The following is a 16,207-nucleotide window of genomic DNA, read 5'->3' as shown; positions in this document are numbered from 1 at the left end:
AATAATTAAATTATAATAAAATAATTATACAAAATAAATTTAATTAAACTTTTTATTATCATATATGTTTTTTATTTTTTATAATTATAAAAATATTATTTAATAAATAAAAATATTAAAAAAAACAGTTGTACCATTTCGGATGCTTTTGCCAACTAGATGAGAATGAAATGTAAAACTGTGAGCCTCGGTTAATTTTTTTTTAATCTCTCTTTCACAGCCCTGCCAAATTATCCATTTCAACCTTTCTCATTTTAGTTCATACAAACGCAGCATAAAAGTCACAAAAATATTAACATAAACACCGCATAATATAAACATTATTATTATTATTGGATAAGAGGATCAATATTAGAATGTATATCGTATTAGACATTTAATTAATTTGAATTGAATTGGTAGACCACTTCAGAGTTCAGACATTAATTTTAAATTTTTTTAAACACGATTACATTTTTAATAATAATATTAATTTTTTAACATGTGACAAAATATCATATAATTTAATATATAAATACTATTAAATGCTATAATTTTTAATAATTTTTTTATTTTCTTAAGGCGTTAAAAAAACCATAAAAATATTATATTGAGTGTGAATGTGAGCACAAAACATTAAAATATTATATAATGACTCAACAAAGCTGGTTCAGTGAGGATAAAGGTCAATAAATGTCAGCAAAGTTTTCTGAAATATTTGATTAAGCCCCCATCTGGAACAGTGGCTACCTAAGGCAGAGGTAAGGTAATTGAATTTGAGGTAACACAGTGGTGATTACTGGAAAACATATCACAAATGAATGAATACGAGTCTTGTTCTTGCCATAAGAGGAGGGGCCCCTCTGTGTTTCCATGAACAGAAGGAACCTCATTTTGAAATATAATGGATATTTTTTTGGTTGGTAATTGGCTATGTGCCGTTCATAAGTTCCTTTCTTCCATTGTTTGAATTGACATCTTTTCAATATCCCCCTTCATGGGAACTGTTTGGCTTAAATTTTGCACTACACTTATTTAGCAATTAACAAAAATTCTGAGCTTTTGTTCAGTATATAGATAAAGGTTGCTTTAAAAATTAAACAATATAATTTTATGTTATATTCAATTCTCTTAAACCGAAATGGCATTAAGTTGTTGTTTCACAGAGAAGCCTATAAATGTTTATCTAATATGGCCATCCTGATTTATGTTGTTTCGGTCCCTTGTCAACTTCTGAAAGGGTCTGGTTCGGTGGCTTTCCTTTTACGTAATAATAACTAGTTAGGTTATTTATTTTTTTAAAAACAAATAAATTTCTCTGAACACATTTATATTTTATAAAATATGATAGAGGACTCATATTTAAGCTTTAGTAATTATATAACTTTATTTTATTTTCTTTGCTTGTAATAACAGTTAGATACAGTTTTTAATCCTATTTGTACTCAAGTGATATATTTAATTTGACAAATAAAACGGCTCGATTTTTTTTATTTGTTAAAGATTTTATAATGGGTATTTCTTAACTTCTTATATATATTTTTCAGGGGGAAAATACTGTAATTATAATTCATTTTAAAATGTTAAGTGAAATATTTGTACAATGTGAAAACTTATATTTCTTAAATTTTATAATAAATTTTTAAATATATACTAATTATATTTTGATACATTTTCTATTATTTCTCTTAATTATAGTTATAAAAAAATAAAAATATTATTAAAAAGTTTAATGACAAACTTTTCATAATAATAATAATTTCATAAGTTATTTAGGAATGTCAATATTCAAAGAGTTGTATATTACTATTAATACATGCATGGCTTTAATATGAAATTAATATATGGTAAACATCTTTATTATTGAAAAGATGATTTAAAATTCAATAATAAATGTGTTACAATGTCTGAAGTTGACCGTAGACGTTAGTCAATAATTTCAACGGTAAAGTATATAAATTCTTACCATTAAGATATATTTTTTCAAACTAACAGCCATAAACATATGACAACATGGTTTAATGAGTAGCATGTGTTTGAGTAAGTATTTATAAATTTTACTTTAGATGATAGTAGTTTTTTTAATATTAAAAGTATATTTAAAATGAAATTATTCATATTTAAGACTTTGTATCTTCAAAACAAAGTTATAATTAAAAAAATTAATATATATTTTCTCAACTCAACACAAATTTTTAATTTACTTATAGTTTGGCATATTTTAGTAGGAAAAATAATTTAAATTTGAAATAATCAAATATCATTTTTTTTCTCATAAAATCACAATTAAAAACCTGTGCTCAATTTAATTTTGTTACATATATATACCTATCCAAACATTGGCTAAGCTTATAACTACTAACCTCAAATAAATAATATAAATAAGTTGTTTTTAAAAAATATATTTTTATTTATGTATTTAGAAAAAGAGATTGGCTAAGCTTATGACTACACGAATCAAGAAACTTAATCATTTTATTAGAATTATTTTCTAATTTATTATTTAGCAACGAGTCTTTATTCAACTAATATAACTATTTTTTTACGTAAAATTTTTATATGAATAAAAAGATATAAACGAAAAATAATTAACAGTACCTTTAAGTTCTATATAAACAAATAAATAAAGACACAATTTTTGATATCTCTTGATAGATAAATAGGGGAAAGTAGTATTAATAATTTTTAAAAAATTGGAACAGTGGGGTAAATTGGATTAACAAGGAATTATTCTAGTAGTCATTTTTAAAGTAAATTTTAAAATTATGAGATATGACAATTTTAAAAGAAAAAAATTAATGTTACATAAAAAATAAATAGAAATGGGGAATACGTGCATATATAAAAGATTTGAACGTGGATCATAGGGATCTAGCTATCATTTTTGGGAATAATTGATTTGCTCTGTAAGGCAATATTCAAACTCATTATAGACGATAATGAGTCAAATACTTTAGAAAGAAGAAGATCTTGCAGAAGACCAGGCAAAGTCTAAACCATAATTTCCTGAGAACTAGGATCTATACGTTTTTTACAATTTAATTATTATTTTTAAATTTAATTAATAATGATACTTACATATTTGTTTTAAATTTTACAACATATATTCAATAGAAATTATATCATTAAAAAAAAAAAAATACACATATCGTCATTTGATTAAATAATTTGACTAAAAACATATTTAAAACTTCGTCTAAATTTTGTCTGCTCTAATAGTACACATGGGATCTCTTAAACTCATGCTACAGAAATAAATTAATCTTATTTTGAAAAATAATGCATAACATAATATTTAAAATCAAACCAAATTAATGATTAAATTATGTTTGGTTTAATTTATTAAAAAATTAATTTAGGTAATTTATGAATTTTTAATTATTAAATGAAGAAAATATTAAATATTTTTATATTTTAAAATAATAAATACATATTTTTTAATGAAATACATACAATTTTTATATTTTTAAAGTAATAAATATTTTTTATTTCCTTAATTATATATTGTGTAAAAATGATGTATTATATAATTTCAGTTTTGAAACTACTCCAGTTCTGAGAAATCAATAATTCACTTGAAATTAAGACATAAAAAAAGAGGGTGTGGAAAAGAAAATGGGGACACAATCGAAAAGGCTTCTCATCATATATCACAAGAGTTCGAAATGTCCAATATATATCTTTTTTGTCTTTCAAGAGTTGATAATGATACTGCCATGTAAATACGGCTTCTCCATAGCCTTCAAGTTTATGCTTTTATGATTGCTGGGCTTCTATATTTGGCAAAGACAATGGGTCACCAACTTTAATAGTTAACTAAAGTGAAAATTTCAGCATGTGTGGGTCCCATTGGCTCTAGGTCATGATACACGTTTGGTTGATATTTGATCATACTTGAATATTCAAGCAAATATCAATTATTTAATATTAAGTACAGTCACTCCCTATATAGAACAGAAACTAAACCTATGTTTAACTATTATATTTCTTGCTTATCTTGGTGAGATCTCATGTTATTTGTTCTAATTCAATGGTGAACAATATATAAAAATAGGTTAACTTTTTAACTTGACATTTGCCCTATTAGTAGCTTGACCTGTTATCCAACCTCGAAACGTTATCTAGCATATATTTTCTTTTTGGTGCTTGGACTTGCAGTTTTGTATATTGCAAAATGAAAATTTGACTTTGCTCAAGTCCTGTTTAATTACATCACATAAAAGCATTTCAATAGGTCAAAATATTTAAGGTTTTAGGTTAGTACAACTTTCATTAATTTATTATTTTATGTATAAAGTTAACGTGTTATATTGATCAATAACTAATAAATTAGATTAAAGTGTTCTAAAGTTTTAATTATATATTTAAATAATAAGTTATGGGGCTGTGGCCCCCCTATTTCCAAAAAATAAAAAATAAAGTAAGCTAAAAGAATAAATAGACATTTTGAAATACTTAAAACTCAGCCCATTTACTTAGATAAATTAACTTTCCTAAAAGTGGTGTCTAATTATTAAGTAAATCGTCTTGCCTATTTCCATTTGTACATTTCATTCACAATTGCATACATCTATCCAATAATAAACACACACTTAGGTTTATATATAATTTAATTTTAAATACCTATGATTTCACAAATGTATTAAATTAATATAAAAAAATTATATTTAATTACTTGAAGAAGTGTTGTGGACTTTTATTTTTGTTACAACAAAGGTACGTAGACTTAAAATATATAAAATGAATTTTGCCTTACTTGAACAAGAGATTGCTATTTGCATCATCCTCTTAATTTGTTGCTATTTGTATAAATTCTTTTATACTTGTTTTAAAATATAATTTTAAAAAAGTTTAATATATTTTAAAAATTAAATTTTAAAAGAGATTTGTAAATCACTTTTTGAAATTTAATTTTTTAAATGTATAAAATTAGTTCTATATATATATATATATAATTTGTAAATATGATTTGCAAATAAATTTTATAATTTAACTTAAAAAAGTTCTAAAATCATTTTCAAAATTTAATTTTTGAATATATTAAATATATTTTTAAAAATATATTCAGAAAGAAAAATATAACACAATTGACAAAATTAGAGGATTAAAAGAACTAATTTTTTCTTAGATAGTATAGAAATTATGGAATGACCTAATTAAAAAGTCATAACATAATTATTTCCTCACGTTTTGTCCTGTAATTTATGAATAAAAAGTCATATTGCGTTTGAGATAAACTAAAATATCAACCTATGTATTTGCACGGCAAAAGACCATAATATTCCCATAATTCAAAACACCCATCATTGCAAATAAAATCACAATTACAATCCAACTAACTGAATGAGAAATTTATTTTCTAAACAATCTGGCTCGTGTATAGTGGTTAGACGGGTTTATAGTACAAATAGATATAAGAAAAATAAGGTTATCTACACATCTATTTACACGCATAAACTAACGTAGGGACGGTACTTCCAATTGCAGCGAAACTCATTAATATACAAATTCTGTCTTGTTCATATAGACAAATCATTTGTGTAGAATGAGGTTGATAAGCAAAGATCTTAGTGAAATAATTGTTGAAAATTATTAGAAACTGTTTTCAAGTATTTCAATTATTATCTGTTGACACAAGCTCACGTTTGCTTTTGCCATATGGCAACAGATAGTAAATGCCTACAACCATTATTGATATGGAGAACTAAGACTGTCTAAGTCACCTTAGGACTAGAAAAAGATAGATATAAGGGGTTTCTTGGTATGCATGATAAGTCTACGTGAAGGAATGGAATTATGGTTGGCTGAAAATTGTTCACTTCAATTTTCTTCTTAATTTTTTTCAGGTATTTATATTTTTTTAACTTTATCTACACTCCAGGGTGACATTGGACCTAAATTCTTTGTGCTTATACATTAGGTTGCCCCAATCCCACTCAACTCTCTATCCATATTTTAATTGTTTATTTTCCAAATTTAAACCTGTTTTATTTAAGAAATTCATTAAAGCTAGCTTTAGTCAGAGTAAAAGGGACAAAAACACTTGCAAAAACAAAAGTGACCAAAAACGCTACATTTATTCTTCTACAAGTTTTCATATACCAGTATACAAAGCAGAACTAAACTTGAGATCAAAGCAATCCCATTATTATATTCTTATATCTCCCTCTACAACCAACCATGTATCTAATTGTTAATCTTATTCTCTATTTAGATTTTTGGGCTTCTCTCCCTCCGCTTTCTCGTTAAGTGCAAGCATAGGTTAATTGGGAAGGAGTGCAATACTCATCGCTCATGCAAAAGTGAGCAACAAAAAAGTGAGGGAGAATTTAATTCCTTCCCACTCCTTAACAAGTAGTGGCATGAGGGGAGAGTAAGCTTTAGAAGAGACAAGTTTTCCTTTTGTCTCTTTTATTAATTATTACTACTTTAAATCCCTCTCTTAACTCAAACGTTTCTCTCTCTCTTTGTACCCCTCAGTCTCGATCTCTTTTAGTTTCTATATTCCATTTGTTTTATAGAAGCAGAAGAGGAAAACAAGGAAAAGAAGATCTCCATAAAGGGAATGACTGAGGAAGGGGAGAGGAAAACAAGGAAATGACTCAGTGCAAGGACCCTGAAAACAATCATCATAGCATCATAGTGGAGGGACGAAAGGATAGCTTAATTAGAACTTGTCCTACATGTGGTCATCATATCAAATGCCAAGAACAGGTTCTTAGTTATGAATCATTTGTTAAAAAGCACATATCATTACCCTTTAATCCCCACCCCCTTTTTTTTTCTTTTTGGGTGAAATTAATTGTCTTTGTTTAAGTTTTTTTCCTTTATATATATATATATATATATATATATTTTTTTTTTTCCAGTCTTTGAAAATATGATCTTTTTTTAAACAATAGTCTTAACTTGAATTTATTTGTTTTTAATATTTAAAAATTATAAACAAAATGTATTTTTTGTAGTCCTTAAATGCATTTTTTTTGTTAATTGTTTGGAATAAAAATGAGTAAAATTTAAATAGTAATTAAAATTAATGCAAAATAACATTTTCTCTGTAATGACCAGAAGTATATTTAAGCTTTTCTAGTGTTTTATATAAAGGAAATATAAAATTGTGGTATTTATTAATTAGGCTGGTGGAATTCATGATTTACCTGGACTACCTGCTGGAGTGAAGTTTGATCCCACAGATCAAGAGATTCTTGAACACTTGGAAGCGAAAGTGCGCTCTGATATTCATAAACTTCACCCCCTAATTGATGAGTTCATTCCCACTCTTGAAGGCGAGAATGGAATCTGCTATACTCATCCAGAGAAGTTGCCAGGTATATTATACCATACAATCTCTTAAATCCTCTTTTGATTCATTACAATAATGTTTCTTAATTTCTGACGACTCTTCACAATTAACACGATTTTCAATTGTGATCGCAATGCAACTATTATCACCACTCCAATCAAAATTTAAAATCGAGATCTTATATGTCTAATGAGTGACATTTAATTTTGCCGTTATGGTATATATTGATTAGCAACATATATAATATACATAATTCCTGATAATAACATGGTCAGAATTAAGTGACTTGCCTTTCGACTTCAGTAGCATAAAAAAGAAGAAATTAAAAAACAGTTTTGCTGAGACAACATTTTTGTGGCAAAAGATGTGACAATTTACATCACAATATTAATTCATGCATATTATCCTTTGGATTAAACCTCCATGATGATACCCTTCAACTAACTTTGCTATTACGTAGTACCTAGCTTGAGCTTCTTATCATCGATCTGTTCCTTATCTTAATTAATTATACGTGTGCCACTCAATGTACGATCGTTAGATGGTAATTAGTTATTAGTTTTTTTTAGGACATATACTTTTGGTCTCTACAAATATACATTATTGATTTTAGTTTCTATTTGAATTTTATTTATCTTTAGCCTCTACATTTAAAAAACAGGATGCTATTGAGAGATTAGAAATACATGATTTTTGTAAAAATACAAATAAAGTTTAAATAGCAAAAATTTTAATTACTATATCTTTGGAATACATGGATTAACATCTAATTGCTTTGTTAAAATTTTGTGACAGGAGTTAGCACAGATGGCCTAATTCGCCATTTCTTTCATCGTCCTTCCAAGGCATATACAACAGGAACAAGGAAAAGAAGAAAGGTGCACTCCGATGAGGATGGTAGTGAAACCCGTTGGCACAAAACAGGTAAAACTAGGCCAGTCTACAACAATGCCAAGTTGAAAGGGTACAAGAAAATTCTTGTACTCTACACTAACTATGGAAAGCAAAAAAAGCCTGAGAAAACGAATTGGGTCATGCACCAATACCACCTTGGAAGTGATGAAGAGGAGAAGGAAGGGGAGTTAGTGGTCTCCAAAGTTTTCTACCAAACACAGCCTAGACAATGTGGTTCCCTCATGAAAGATTCATCAATTCCTGGGAAACTTATGAAGGGTCAAGCCGTGCATGAGGTAATCAATAACAAAAACAATAATAATGGGTTTGTGAAATACTACCATCCAAATTTCATATCATTTGATCAAGGGGGGCAACATAGACCTAGCAGTGCTCAAGTAATTTCCCACCATTTTCCTGATCATGGTGCTTCTTTTAATATTCCTTGAATGAAGTGGTGGAGAATATATATATATATATATATATATATATATATGAAGGTGAATTTAAGATAAGAGCCCTTAAAAGGAGATGGAGAACATATATTAAAATATATAATATAGAATTCATAATGCTGAGGCATTACAATCATATTATGCAAAAATAAAATAAGTTAATAACCTAGAAAAAGGTGGGCAAGAATAAGGAGAGAAATTGCTTCATTTGAAAACTAATGCATAGATACTCATATTGAGGAAGAAAGTTTGGCGAAGTAAATGAGAAGATTTAGATGTAACACTTTTTCTTTCTTCCCTCCCTTTATATTTTTTGAGGGCACGTAGTTTCTAAATGTCATGCTTTGTACAGTAGTATCAAAGGCATCCTGTCATGCCCTTGCTTGGGTAATTAACGACTAACCATCAACCTGTACAAACATGACTTTTACCTTAAGCAGTCTTGAGCTACAGAATCTACATCTGTGCCTTTTTCCCGGAAAGTTTTAATTTATTGTAATAATTTCCCTTCATAACATAAATGTCTCCTCACTAATTTTGGAATTACTCCCTCCAGGCCAGTATATAGGAACCCCGTATGGTGTCTTCAATATATTTGCTTTTGACGTGATCGAAGTGATGAGATAAAAAAAACAAGAAGAAAGTATATAGCATAAGTGCTTAAAAGAGTAGTTCAAATAATAGAGCTAATTTCTGTACATGTGAAATGTCATTTTTCTATGATTAAGATTTATTTTCAATAATTTTCTTTTGATGTAATTGAAGAAAGAGTATATATATAATAAAATGAAAATATATGACATAAGTATTTAAAAGAGTAGTTCAAATAATGGAATTAATTTAAATAATTTAAAAAAAGTTTAATAAGAATTTTACAATATATAATGATTCTTTTAGATCCAAACAAAATTGTCTATTATAACTTTGTTTTCATGTTTTCAAGCAATGCTGGGAGAAGTTAAGTGTTTATATGTCTTCGCATCCGAAAGACTTTAGATTTGCGTTAATGATTCATATTAGTGTTGTGTTAAATGTGAATATTTCCTATTTTTTTTATAGCATGTATATTCCTGTTAAAAATAATTTTATTTGAGTTAAATAAAACCATCTAAATATTTAATATAACTGCAATATTTCATTTCTAAACATAACTAATATTTTTCAATTCAACAAAATGGAGTTAACTTCACTAAACAAATAGACCATTATGCGTCTTAGCAAATTGAACCGTTTGCTCGTTATAAGAAGTAATTATAAAAACTATGATAAAAAAAACTTAATCCTTTGTCTTCAAATAAAAAAGAGACTGTTTGTTATGTGCTATACATGTGCTCTAAATTAGATTGTCCATTGGCTTTTCATATATATTGCATTAGGTCTTTTGTGCATATTTTCATTAAAAAATGTTATTTATTAATAATTTATTATTACATTGATTTTTGTTAATATAATTTTTAAGAAATTTAAATTATTAATATAAACGACGTGAATTCATTTTAATAATATTAGTATAATATACACTATATTATTATTGTAATCTGTTAAAATTTATATTAATAATTTAATTTGTGTTAAACAAAAATTATACTAATATTTATGTGTGTTGCGTTAATTTTGATTAAACAAATGTGTAACTTATTGAATTGTTTGCATTGTCAATTTTTAAATTTCATAAAAGAAAGCAATTAACTTGTTATTTTACTTAATGAAAATTAAATCTAGAAAAATTTAAGATAACGTGAATAATTCAGTCCTTATAAGTCTAATTAAATTCGAGAAAAAATAAAAAAGAAATAATAATCATCAATAAATAATAATAATATTTTAGAAAATGCTTGAACCGATAAAGTTATCTTAATAAGCCTTGTAAATTAAGTACATAAATCAAATAATCATAAAAAAAAAGTAATAAAAATAATAATAACGATGATAAACAATTAAAAAAATGGTTTCCTCTCTCTATTTTTCACGCTGTTCCTCTCTTCCTCGTGACAGCACACGTCACACACTGGCTGTATTCATTTACTCATATTCCCTATTCTTTTACCCACCACTCACTTAACACACACTTAAGTACATTGCACACGTACAAACACGAGCATTGAGTATAAAATAATATGTAAATATGAAAAAAAAAAAGAGTATAGCAATATATATATATTTTTATTTTATGGTATACATATTGAATATTTTATGATTAAATTTGAGTAAAATAATATTTCGACTACTATAGTTATTAGTAATTTTTCTAATTTTTTTTAGTTTTCATTAATGATTAAAAGAAAATCATTTTCTAATTATTATAATACGGTGAAAATAACTCGAAATCATCATCTTTATTTAATAATAATTCTTTTATTTATATAAAAAAGTTAGAGATAATTTTTTTATAATTATATGTATTGTTATAAGTTAATAATTAAGAACTATCACATTAAATAATTTAATTAAAGTTAAAGTGTAAATTACGTAAGTTATTAAATAAATTATTAAAATAATTTAACGTGAATATCGGTGAAATTTGAATTATCAATTGAATTTTTTAACTTTTTGTCAAGCCCATTCAACTTTAGCTGTCAACTCAATCTTATTAGCATGTTGAAAACAAGTTTAGCATCGATTTGTTAAAAAACAATAGAACTGTTTGCAAGAAAAAACGAGAAAATAAATGTTCATCACGAAGTGAACCAGAGTCAGATAGGTCCACGTACGATCTCAAAAGATAAGGATATATTTTCATTGAAGTGTTCCTATTTCAATCTTTCAATTGTGATAAGGTATATTAGTATTATTGTTATTATTAATATTATCATATATGTATATGTAAATATAAAAGATTAGATGCCAAAATGCTCAATATAATATTTAAATTTTGAAGTTCTTTTACCAAATTAAATGAACTAATTTTTTAGTTAGGCTCTTTCCATATACTTAAATCATAACACATCTCTATCATTATAAATTATGAAGTAAATAACTACTGACTAGAACAAAAAGACAAAAAACGAAAAAACTATTACAAATTAATTTTTAGTAGGATATAACACTCACACATTGCAATTCAATTATTGGACCATCATTTTCACTAACTATGTGGATAGAGTTATACAATTATCATCTTCACTTTACCTCTCAACCTATCAACAATTTTTTAATTTTATATAAGTTAAATTAATTTGTTAGTCTTTATATATTTTTAATTTTTTATTTAATATTTATAATTTCGATTTTTAATTAAATATTTAATAATTAGTATTTTTAGTGATGTAATATTTTAAATTCAATAACCTATTTTTTATTTTAAATATTTTTTATAAGTATCTTTCATAAGTATTTTTCTCTGAATTATGTTTTTATTTTATAATATATTTGATGTTAAATTTTTATCCATACATTTGGATTTTGCATGTTGTTTGGGATGAATTTATAGTATTTCTTTTTCAATCTTTTGCTGATTTATTATAATAAAATATTTATATAATATGAAAAATCTTTTTCAAACGTTAATTTTCAATAATCTTTAAAATTTTAAGGGTGATTTAAACAAAAATTTCTTAATAATTTTTTAATTTAATATATATTAATTGTTGCATATTATATATTTAACATTAATATAATTTGAAAGACAAGTTTCTAATTTAACGTTGAATTTATCACCTGTTAACAAAAGGATTTGTGGGATTAAAAAGAAAATTACACATGAAAAACACTTATAAAAAAAGTATGATAAAAAATATATATTGTCATTTAAATTAAAAATATCATGTCTATTTAATAGAGATATTATTAATATTTCTCAATCACAATTTGGTTGATAAAGATGTTACTTGAGTTGGTTTTGATTTTCTAAATATTATTCTTATTTGAATTGGTTCCAAAATTTTCAATTTGGCCATAAGTCTACAACAAGTTAATTCTTTCACGAGTATATATATTAAAAGTTTTGGGAATTCGTACAAGTAATATAGTTTTCATGGACCCAATTGCTAATTTATTGAATAAATATTCCAGTAAACTATTATCTTTTACGTTACTTTCTAACGATGAAAATATGCATCGCACGGCTGGAACCATGATTGGATTACCACTTATATTATGCATTCAGCCAATTGGATCCACGTAGGATTGAATTAATTACTAATTGTGAGCACATTAACTTCATGTGTACCGCATAATCAAATTAATTGCACAATTAAAAAAGCATGAAACATATTATATACACCACTTTACAGATAAGAGCGTACTTTTTACACATGTTTAATAATTTGATGTAAATAATATTTTATTCTTAGACTCTTCAAGATGACCACCTTGCCTTATAAATAGTAAGTAATGTGAGGTTTCATACAAGTGCAATACATATCCACCTATAGTTGTTCAATTAGTAAAATTATGGAATTCCAAAGTGAAGAGAATGCCACCAAGCTTCTTAAAGCCCAAGCCCATGTATGGAACCACATTTTCAGCTACATCAATTCCATGTCCCTAAAATGTGCAATTGACTTAGACATACCAGATATCATACACAAGTATGGTCAACCCATGCCACTCTCACAACTTATTGCCTCACTATCAATTCATCCATCCAAAACCGATTATATCTACCGTTTGATGCGAATGTTGATCCATTCTGGCTTCTTTTCTCAACAAAAGATCAATGAGAATGAGCTAGAAATGGGTTATGTACTAACTGATTCATCTGCTTTATTGCTCAAGGACAGTCCCTTAAGTATGGCACCTTTTTTGCAAGCCATGGTTGATCCAATTTTGACAAAACCATGGTATCAATTGCCTACATGGTTCAAAAATGATGATCCTTCGCCGTTTCACACAGCCCATGGAATGAAAATTTGGGATTATTGTGGCATTGAGCCAAAACTTAATGAACTTTTCAATGATGCAATGGCAAGTGACACTCATTTGATTGCCAGTGTGGTGGTTGAGAAGTGCAAGGAGGTGTTCAAAGGCTTGGAGTCATTGGTAGATGTTGGTGGAGGTACAGGGACTATGGCAAAGGCAATTGCCAAATCATTCCCACAGCTTGAGTGCACAGTATTTGATCTCCCACATGTTGTTGCTGGTTTGCAAGGAAAAGACAACTTGAAATATGTTGGTGGGGACATGTTTGAAGCAATTCCTCCAGCTGATGCCATTTTGTTCAAGGTAAACTACTGTTCCAGTATCAATAACGAAAGTTTAAATATGTTTTTAATATCTTAAAATGTTTTATTTTGTTCTACATAGAATTCTTTTTATTTAATACTTTATAAAAATACTTATTTTTGGTGTTTGTCAAGGATGGTACAAAGAAAAAGGAAAAAAACCTTCAACTTATTCTTCAAAAGATGAAAGTGTCACTAAATAAACTTATCGTAGTGACATCAAATTGATTTTTTAAAGATTTGATTTAGTATCACGTTAGTCTTTTAAAGTTTTCAATACTACATTTTTTTGTCATATTACTTTAATTCTCATAAGGATTAATTGGTAAATTTAATTAAATTTTAGAGTTTTTTTTTTATAAAAATTTAATTCTCATATAAATTTGCTTCATTGTTCCTAGCTCATAGAAATGGAGGCTATGTAAATGAATAATTGTAGGGTAGGTTAAATGCCCATTCCCATAATTTATATCTCTTTAGATTTATGGGATTTTTTTTTTTTGTAAATTTTTAAAATCCCACGTCGATTATAAATATAGTTAAAATTTAAGGTGGTATTTAAATTTATTATAAATTTAATATTGAGCTATCCTTAACTAAAAAAAAAAGTTGATCTTGTAAATTTTTTAATACAAATTATTTTATCTCTCGACTTTGACAATGTTATCTATACGACCGTATGACTTTCTCAGTATAATATTAAAAAAAAAAGTCCTACAATTTTCACATCCAAATTTATTAGATGTTAATTAAAGAAGTAAGATGGTGCAGTAATTTTTTCGAGATCAGCATGATAAGATATTACATATCTATAGCAATCAGTATTCGAGTCCTTGTTCGCCCACCCTATAAAAAAGACAAAGTTAAACCCATTTAATGATTCATATAAATTGTTTGAATGACATGCAGTGCATATTTCATGATTGGAATGATGAGCAGTGTATGAAAATACTGAAGAATTGCAAGGAAACAATTAAGAACAAAGGCAAAGAACAAAAACTGATCATCATAGATATAGTGATGGAGGACGGTAAGCAAAATGATGAATCAATTGAAACGCAGCTCTTTGCTGATGGTGTTGTGATGGTGTTGTACCCTGGAAAAGAGAGAAATGAAAAAGAATGGGCCAAACTGATTTTCTCAGCTGGTTTCAGTGACTACAAGATAACTCCAGTGTTGGGCTTGAGGTCTCTCATTGAGGTTTATCCATAACAACTTCTCAAATTAAACCTATCTACCATCACCATCTGAAACTGAAATTAATGTGGTTTGAGAAGGGCTCAGTCCTCCCTCGTCAATAAAGGATCTTTATATACTTTTCGAGTAATTTTTCAATCGTTTGATTATTTAATTTGTATAATTAGAATTTAGTGTAAGTGTTTAATGTCAATGGATCCTATTCTATATAAAAATAATATTTAATTTTTAAAAATCGTTACTAATAAATTGAGAAAATAAAAAAATTTCTTTATAAACAAGTTAACCTAAACACATTATTATATTTGCATGGTGAATAAAAATCTTTACATAATTGGTGTTGTTAGATCACAGGAAAGAAAGACGTGAATGGTGACACGAAGAAGCTTTTACGACCAAGACTTCACGGCAATGATTGTTTGACATATATTCCCTCGCTATATATAGTTAGATGATCATTTATCAAATCTACATATATCTTATATATTTTGAATGAAATAGATTTTGTGGTGTAATCATGAACAACCATTTGATTAACTTGTCCCACCCAACAAGCCAAAACGTAGGGAAAAGTAAAAGCAAAAATCAAAGAGCAGAGAGTACGGTGGTGAAGACTGGAGAATATGGCATGGCTTCTCTTTTACTTTCCCCCCACTTTTTCTTTTGATCCATTGTTCTCTTTCCCTTTTGAATATGATTGATATAATGCAGCCAACCATATATAGTGGTCACCGTTAAATCCATCACATAAAACAGTGAAAGGCTTAATCAACACTAAGTCGCCAACTTACGCACACAGTTAACTCGTGGGTGGCACTGCCATAATCCATTGCCGAAAGGTTTTTTCTTTAACGAATCACCGCACTTACATTTAATTTAAATTTTTTATTTAATTTATATTTAATGATTTATAATTTATTATTTTATTAAAAAAAATCTTAGCCAACAATTTTTATTTTTTTAAAATATTTTAATTTTTGAAACTTTTAATAAGCATATATAAATTCATTTCTCTATTAATTTATTTTTAGAAAAATCATTTATCAAAACCCTGAAGTTTGAATCATATAGGATTTAGTTTTTATTCGTGCCCGATTTTTTTTTATTTCTAAGAGTGAATTTGAAAATAAATCAACAAAAATTATATTCTACACATAAAAAATTTTAAGGACAAAATACATCCTTTTCAACTTTAAAATTCTAATTAATATATTTAC

At 26.7% G+C, this 16,207-nt stretch overlaps 2 protein-coding genes across 4 annotated transcripts; both read left to right on the top strand.

The window, feature by feature from the left end:
* The first annotated feature begins 6,044 nt into the window (after positions 1-6,044).
* Positions 6,045-9,094, top strand: LOC113858534 (NAC domain-containing protein 73-like). 3 transcript variants are annotated; one of them, XM_027491225.1, is made up of 4 exons: positions 6,045-6,161; positions 6,501-6,693; positions 7,115-7,307; positions 8,078-9,094. In XM_027491225.1, the coding sequence occupies exons 2-4, from the start codon at positions 6,577-6,579 to the stop codon at positions 8,623-8,625; spliced, it is 858 nt and encodes a 285-aa protein (XP_027347026.1). In that variant the 5' UTR covers positions 6,045-6,161; positions 6,501-6,576; the 3' UTR covers positions 8,626-9,094. The 3 variants fall into 3 exon arrangements, with proteins under 3 accessions (XP_027347026.1, XP_027347025.1, XP_027347024.1); XM_027491224.1 differs by lacking the exon at positions 6,045-6,161 and adding an exon at positions 6,173-6,352 and having other exon boundaries at positions 6,460-6,693; XM_027491223.1 differs by lacking the exon at positions 6,045-6,161 and having other exon boundaries at positions 6,173-6,693.
* Positions 9,095-13,023: 3,929 nt separating this feature from the next.
* On the top strand, positions 13,024-15,005 carry LOC113857865 (probable O-methyltransferase 3). The gene is made up of 2 exons (XM_027490110.1): positions 13,024-13,794; positions 14,703-15,005. The coding sequence occupies exons 1-2, from the start codon at positions 13,024-13,026 to the stop codon at positions 15,003-15,005; spliced, it is 1,074 nt and encodes a 357-aa protein (XP_027345911.1).
* Positions 15,006-16,207: the final 1,202 nt, after the last annotated feature.

The sequence above is a fragment of the Abrus precatorius genome, unplaced genomic scaffold (assembly GCF_003935025.1).
Source record: "Abrus precatorius isolate BTA unplaced genomic scaffold, Abrus_2018 Scaffold2, whole genome shotgun sequence".
Lineage (NCBI taxonomy): Eukaryota > Viridiplantae > Streptophyta > Magnoliopsida > Fabales > Fabaceae > Abrus > Abrus precatorius.
This window is presented reverse-complemented; position numbering and strand designations above follow the sequence as displayed.